This window comes from Populus alba, chromosome 17, assembly GCF_005239225.2.
Source record: "Populus alba chromosome 17, ASM523922v2, whole genome shotgun sequence".
Lineage (NCBI taxonomy): Eukaryota > Viridiplantae > Streptophyta > Magnoliopsida > Malpighiales > Salicaceae > Populus > Populus alba.
The window spans coordinates 11,487,652-11,495,237 of record NC_133300.1 but is presented as its reverse complement, the minus strand read 5'-3'; the positions used below and the strand labels follow the sequence as shown (position 1 = coordinate 11,495,237).

Sequence of the window (7,586 nt, the reverse complement as noted above, 5' to 3'; positions counted from 1 at the left end):
CTTGGTTTTATAATTGAGCGTGAAGGTTCTTCAATGAATTGTTAATAACCAGAAATCTTTTGCGTGAGTCTTGAAGTATTTATTCTGTCTGTATGTGGATGTTCAATTGCCTACAATATTTGACTACAGTGCTGGTATATAGTTTCGTCAATACCATCAACTCCTTGGTAATGTTGAAATCCAAAAGAACAGAGGACAGAGTTTGCTCATTGGTGATGTGATTTTTCTTTCTACTCTCTATGATCTGAGAGATGGATGGTATTCCTTCCATCATCTTCTTGTTCTGTAACATGCTGCTTCTCACTCGTTATGGTTCTTCATATCCGCTGTGCACGGATTTAAGTGAGTGTTTCTTGTGTATTATTTACTCTTCTTTTTTCTTTTTTCATTTTGGTTTACTTCTGAATTCCAATGATTTTGCTTCGATAATGATTATTTTTATTCTTTTCTTTGATTCGGACCTTTTCCTTCTGCTGAATCAGGGTCTCCCTTTATCCCGAAATCACCTCTCGCTTTCTGTCAATACAATGGAAGCGTTTGCTGTAACTCCACTGAAGATGTTAAGTTGCAGAAACAGTTTAAATCATTGAATGTTTCTGGTTATGGCTGTGCTTCTCTTCTGAAATCAACACTCTGCTCAGTAAGTTTGTCAACCTGGTAGTTGTTATGTTCCATCTTTTTTCACTTGATGCTTGAAGAAACCTTGGCTGGTGCCTAGTTGTTGTTTTTGTCGAATGAAAGAATGATTGACTAAATGTTACAAGCTTAGATTTTTTTATTCATTGATCTGTTCTTGAAACTCGTAGAGTTGCCCTTATCTTGACACCCCATGTCATTGTCAGCCTGAGGCTGACTAATCTCTTAAGTTCTAGCCATATGAGGCCTAAGATAAAAACCAAACATGTAGCAGATTTCAGGACATCTTTGAACTGCATTACATGTTTTGAATCATTGATTTTGGCAGAGATGTGATCCGTTTTCAGCAGAGCTTTATAGAATTGCATCGGCTCCTCGAGTAGTTCCTGTCCTTTGCAATTCCACAGTTTCAGCAAACTCATCCCAGTCCCAACTTGCTGCTACAGACTTCTGCTCAAAAGTTTGGGATGAATGCCATAATTTATCCATATCAAATTCTCCTTTCGCAATAGACAAAGGTGGATCTGTGGTTAATTCTTCTTCCAATCTGACGGAATTATGGGAGTCCAAGGGTGCTTTCTGTAATGAGTTTGGAGGAGCTTCCGATGATGGTTCGGTATGTTTCGATGGTGGACCAGTTTCACTAAACAGTTCTGAAAGTCCAAGCCTGCCTGGTGGTATCTGCCTCGAGAAGATTGCGAACGGATCCTACCTTAACATGGTAGCTCATCCTGATGGTTCAAACCGTGTCTTCTTAGCAAACCAACAGGGCAAGATTTGGTTGGCTACGGTTCCTGCTGAGGGATCAGGAGAAACTCTAGGGATTGATGAATCAAACCCTTTTCTTGATTTGACCGACGAAGTATATTATGATACTGAATTGGGGATGATGGGAATAGCTTTTCATCCAAATTTTCAACAAAATGGACGCTTCTTTGCTTCTTTTAACTGTGATAAGGTAAAATGGCCGGAATGTGCAGGAAGATGTTCATGTAACTCTGAAATGGGATGTGATCCTTCAAAGCTTCCCCCTGAGAACGGAGCGCAACCTTGCCAGTATCACAGCATCATAGCAGAGTTCAGTGCAAACGGTACCTCATCGCAACCTTCCTTGGTAAAGATCTGAAAGGTTTTTTTTTTTTTTTTTCCTCTCTCTCTTGGTTATCAATTACTACAGTTCATATAATCATTTCGACCTCAATTGCAGGCAACAAGCGTGCAACCACAGGAAGTCCGAAGAATATTTACCATGGGTTTGCCATTTGCTGCCCATCATGCTGGTCAGATACTTTTTGGACCTGAAGATGGATATCTGTACTTTATGATGGGAGATGGTGGAAGTACAGGTGATCCTTACAATTTTTCACAAAACAAGAAATCATTGCTTGGAAAAATTATGAGGCTGGACATAGACAACATTCCAAGTAAGTATTGGTTTAAAAACGCTCACACATAGTTTTCAACATAATAGAGGCTCATTTTTGGATACGTGAGGAGAAATCTACTTAATATGCGCCGATTACATCTTTCTATATCTGGTATCCATAGCCATAAAATATTTGTTTTTGTGGAAAAATAAAAGCATGCTTGCGAAGAAATATGAGAAGCATTGTCAGTTCAGGGGCGTAGAGGAATTAAACTGCTATTCTATTGACTAATGATAATGGACACTGACTTGTGATAATGCCATACAAATGAAAAGAAATGGGTTGATTTCTTTCAATGTGCAAACAAACAATCAATTTCAACGATTTGTACAGTTCAGGTGTCAGAACTATATTTTTTATGATGAAATGGTGCATGAACTTGACAGACTTAAGTTTATATTAGCTTTTGTTGCTGGAGATTTTCTCCTAGTGGGGTAAGTTGAACAAAGTTGTCATGTAGAGGTTTCCCCATGGACACGGGGGATAAGAATAGAGTTCTTGGAAACACTTGAGATCCCAACATGTTCAGCTCTTTAATCAATCTGTTGTCTTGTATGCAGTTTGAACTTGTTCAACATTAGTGGATGCAAGTGACTTCTCTTTCCATGAAAATTTTGGTTTCTTATATTATACTTTTTTCTGCTTCATGTTTGTTTCTGATCATATGACCATGGACAAATTGTCTGAGCTACTGACAGTACATCTCTTTACTGCTGCAATCATTTAGCATAGATGCATTGCATTTTGATATTTTGGTCGCCATTCCACCATATTTTTCTTATTAATCCACCGTCGCATCACCTCCTCTTTTTTGTAACTTTTCAGGTGGTCAAATGATCACTGACCAAGGCCTGTGGGGAAATTACTCTGTCCCTGGAGATAATGCATTTTCTGAAGACGAGGGATTGGAGCCTGAAATCTGGGCACTAGGATTAAGAAATCCTTGGCGATGCTCTTTTGATGCAGAGAGGCCTTCCTACTTTCTCTGTGCAGATGTTGGCCAGGTTAGCCTGGCCTCCTCCCAGCTAGAATAGATTTGAAATAAGATTTTTGATGGTTGATAATGCTGCCTACCGGAAACTGTCTTTCATCTTTTTTTTTTTGTAATCGTACACTCCAAGCTTTCCTGCATTTTTCTTGTTGATATCATTTTCTTTTTTCTGATATCATCTTATAGGATCAATATGAAGAGGTAGATCTCATCACCAAGGGTGGTAACTACGGATGGCGTGTTTATGAGGGTCCATTTCTGTACCATCCCCCAACTTCTCCAGGGGGGAATACATCTGTGAGTTCCATAAATCCAATTTTTCCTGTAATGGGATACAACCACTCAGAAGTAAACATTGAAGAAGGATCTGCATCAATTACAGGAGGCTATTTCTATCGATCGATGACTGATCCATGCATGTATGGAAGGTGAGTAAGCTTGATTCTTGTTACTTTAGTTTCTCCAATTTGGAAACTTGAACTACTTCTTATCGTTCCGTTTGGCGTCTTGCAAATCAATAGCATTAGCACGTCAACTGAATAAAAACGATGGTGGTGGTGATTATACCATCTCTTCCTTGTAATCTTAATATATAATCCATGCCATACCTGTAGTCACCCTGGAACTCTTTCTGCGAATAAAAGTCAAAACATGGGGATTGATCCAAGTTAATGAGCTCTTTCTTCTTCTCCCTCCTGACAAACCATGGCTGGTTGCAGATACCTTTTTTCGGATTTGTACGCCGGAGAAATATGGGCTGGAACAGAGAACCCGGAAGATAGCGGGAACTTCACAAGCAGTAAGCTTCCTGTTAGTTGTGCCCGTGACACTCCTATCCCATGCACGACGGCAGCAGGGAGTTCTTTCCCTTTACTGGGATTCATATTCTCTTTTGGTCAGGATAACAGGAAAGACGTGTTTATTTTAGCCAGCAGTGGTGTATACAGAATAGCTCGTCCTAGCAGATGCAGTTACGTTTGCTCAATGGAGAAAGTCACAGCTCCTGTTCCCTCCTCCCCTTCCCCTTCTGCCGGAAAACGTCTCAGCAAGCCACTAACAGCGCTGCTAAATATTCTTTTTTCTGCTCCGTTGTTGATATCATTGAACTTTCAAGACATATAATATCTGTAATCAGAGGTGCTTCGTAGATTCATGCATGACATGAAATTATATATATATATATATATATAACAGAAGCAACTGATAATTAGAAAATCTCTTTTCAAATTTTCTGGCGATGGATAAAGCGTGTGTTATGGACGCAACAGATGTTAATCAGAATTGAGATGAGCAGTTCAATAAATTATTATTATTTTTTTAATTGTTTAAATTGGGGGCCTAAAGAGAAAGACACATAATGATTGCAAGTCTGAAACCAAAGCCAAAATTCATCAAAATCAGATGGTGTTCGGAGCAAAAGCTCTTTCTGATTGGTAACTGAATTGCAAGGAATGGGTGCTGTTGGATATTGATATAATTTTTTATTTAAAAATATATTAAAATAATAATTTTTACGTTTAATTTTTTTTAATATCAATATATTAAAATAATATAAAAAATAATATAAATAATTAATTTAAAATAAAAAAAATAATAAAAAATATTCAATTTCTTTCAAAGATATTTTTAAATTAAAAAAAAGAAAACTTTGGCCATTGTCCCATTCAAATTAACACATAGTTGGTTCCCTTTTATTTTTTAAATTTTAAATGTACCCTTCGTCAACTTCAATTCTTTGAGAAAATCAACATTGTAAAATTTAACATATGTTTTATTTTGAATTTTAAAAATATTTTTGAAAAGAATTGAATTTTTTATATTTTTGTTTTACATTATTTTTTATATTTTTAAATTTTTTTGATATTAAAAATAACTTTTTAAAAATAAAAAAATATTATTTTTATGAATTTTCAATCAAAATACAGTTTAAAAAATAATTCTTAACACACTCACGGGTGAACTCGACTCAAGTGAAGGGATTAGGCAATATATTCTCAAACTTGAAGGACTAAGTTTTTATTACATTCAACATAGAAGGAGTAAAGTATAATTTACAGCAACTACTTTAACTATAAACAGAAACCAAACCACCTTCACTGCATCAAAAAAAACTCTCACAAATGTCTCCCCTCTCGTTACCTGCTACTTCCATGCAAGTACTGGATCACCTCCCATCTTCCAACATCTTCCTCCCACTTTTACCCCTAATTAAGATCCATATTTACACCACCATCTCAAGAAAACCCAGAAGAAGAGCCCGCTCTCTCCTCCTGTATGCTGCCAGAAAAGATATCTGGACAAGAAACACAACGACAGTACCTTACCGTAGAAAACAAAGACAGGAACCGGTTTATTTAGACCACAGTGTAGATATGACTGAGCTATTGCTCTCAATTAGCCAAACCCAAAACGAGCAACAACTATACTCTTTATTATCGCCTTATAAAGACAGGCAACTCTCAATTCGATTCATGGTTTCAGTTATCTCTCGCGAATCTGACTGGCAAAGATCCCTTGCCCTTCTTGATTGGATTAATGATATTGCACGGTATTCCCCTTCTGTGTTTGCATACAATGTTGTTCTGCGTAATGTTTTAAGGGCTAAGCAATGGGACCATGCCCATGGCCTGTTTGACGAAATGCGTAACCGAGCTCTTGCACCGGATAGATATACGTATTCCACTTTGATAACCCATTTTGGGAAAGCGGGCATGTTTGATGCTTCCCTATTTTGGCTTCAACAAATGGAACAAGACCGTGTTTCGGGTGATCTTGTTTTGTATAGTAATTTGATCGAGCTTTCAAGGAAATTGTGTGATTATTCCAAGGCTATTTCGATATTTATGAGGCTGAAAAGGAGTGGGATTATGCCGGATTTAGTTGCATATAATTCGATGATTAATGTATTTGGAAAAGCTAAGTTGTTTAGAGAGGCAAAGTTGTTGATGAAGGAGATGAAGGAAGTGGGGGTTATGCCTGATACAGTTAGTTATTCGACGCTGTTGAGTGTTTATGTTGAGAATGAGAAGTTTGTTGAGGCCTTGTCTGTTTTTGCAGAGATGAATGAGGCTAAGTGCCCGCTTGATCTCACGACGTGTAATGTCATGATTGATGTTTATGGGCAGCTTGATATGGCTAAGGAAGCGGATAGGTTGTTTTGGAGCATGAGGAAGATGGGAATTGAACCAAATGTTGTTAGTTATAATACCCTCTTGAGAGTTTATGGAGAGGCCGAGCTTTTTGGTGAAGCTATTCATTTATTTAGGTTGATGCAGAAGAAGGATATTGAGCAGAATGTTGTCACTTATAATACTATGATTAAGGTTTATGGGAAATCACTTGAGCATGAGAAGGCCACAAATCTTATGCAGGAAATGCAGAATAGAGGAATTGAACCAAATGCCATTACATACTCAACAATCATTTCTATTTGGGGTAAGGCAGGGAAATTGGATAGGGCAGCAATGTTGTTTCAAAAACTGAGAAGTTCAGGGGTTGAGATCGATCAAGTCCTTTATCAGACAATGATTGTGGCTTATGAACGTTCAGGTTTGGTTGCTCATGCTAAGCGACTGCTTCACGAGCTCAAACACCCAGACAGTATCCCTAGGGAAACTGCTATTAAAATTCTTGCCAGAGCTGGTAGAATAGAAGAGGCCACATGGGTTTTTCGTCAGGCTTTTGATGCTGGGGAGGTGAAGGATATATCTGTGTTTGGATGCATGGTTGATCTTTTTTCAAGAAACAGAAAACATGCAAATGTGATTGAGGTGTTTGAAAAGATGAGGGGAGCTGGATACTTTCCTGATTCTAATGTGATTGCTCTTGTTCTGAATGCATACGGGAAGTTGCATGAATTTGAGAAGGCCGATGCTTTATATAAAGAAATGCAGGAAGAAGAATGTGTTTTTCCAGATGAAGTTCATTTCCAGATGCTGAGTTTATATGGTGCAAGAAAAGACTTTATGATGATCGAGGCCTTGTTCGAGAGGCTGGATGCTGATCCTAACATCAACAAGAAAGAGTTGCATCTTGTTGTTGCCAGCATTTATGAAAGAAAAAATAGATTAAATGATGCATCACGGATCATGAACAGGATGAGTAAAGGAGGCGTTTTGAGATCACCAGCGTAGAAGCAGGAATAAAGGAGGCGTTTTGAGATCACCAGCATAGGAGTAGGAACATGCCCTTGGCGTTGTAGATTTTACCAGCTGTTGTAGATTGCCCTTTTCTGTGTTGATTATTTTGTAAATATTTTATCTGGGCCTCATGCTTTCCTACCTTCTCATATGTGAAGATGGTAATGGTGCATAAACTTGGCTTTTTCCCAGATGATACGTTTACACTTTCGGTATCTTTTTCCTTCAGTTTCTAACGCCTAATTGAGACGAGAGGCAGGATCGGGAAGACTTGTTTGCATCTGGATGGAGACGAAGTGACTTGAATGGTTTACCATTTCTTGGCCTACTGTTACAATTGGACAAAGAAAGATACGGATATCAATTTGAATTCACCATGTTTTTGTTGTTCGA

The 7,586-nt window shown here is 37.9% G+C and overlaps 2 protein-coding genes across 2 annotated transcripts; both read left to right on the top strand.

Annotated features, from left to right (window-relative positions):
- The first annotated feature begins 134 nt into the window (after positions 1–134).
- LOC118031870 (HIPL1 protein) lies at positions 135–4,341 on the top strand. The gene is made up of 7 exons (XM_035036373.2): positions 135–342; positions 483–640; positions 965–1,750; positions 1,844–2,060; positions 2,889–3,067; positions 3,241–3,482; positions 3,774–4,341. The coding sequence occupies exons 1-7, from the start codon at positions 252–254 to the stop codon at positions 4,174–4,176; spliced, it is 2,076 nt and encodes a 691-aa protein (XP_034892264.1). The 5' UTR covers positions 135–251; the 3' UTR covers positions 4,177–4,341.
- Positions 4,342–5,164: 823 nt separating this feature from the next.
- On the top strand, positions 5,165–7,586 carry LOC118031869 (pentatricopeptide repeat-containing protein At5g39980, chloroplastic). Its single transcript, XM_035036372.2, has one exon. The coding sequence runs from the start codon at positions 5,175–5,177 to the stop codon at positions 7,185–7,187; it is 2,013 nt and encodes a 670-aa protein (XP_034892263.1). The 5' UTR covers positions 5,165–5,174; the 3' UTR covers positions 7,188–7,586.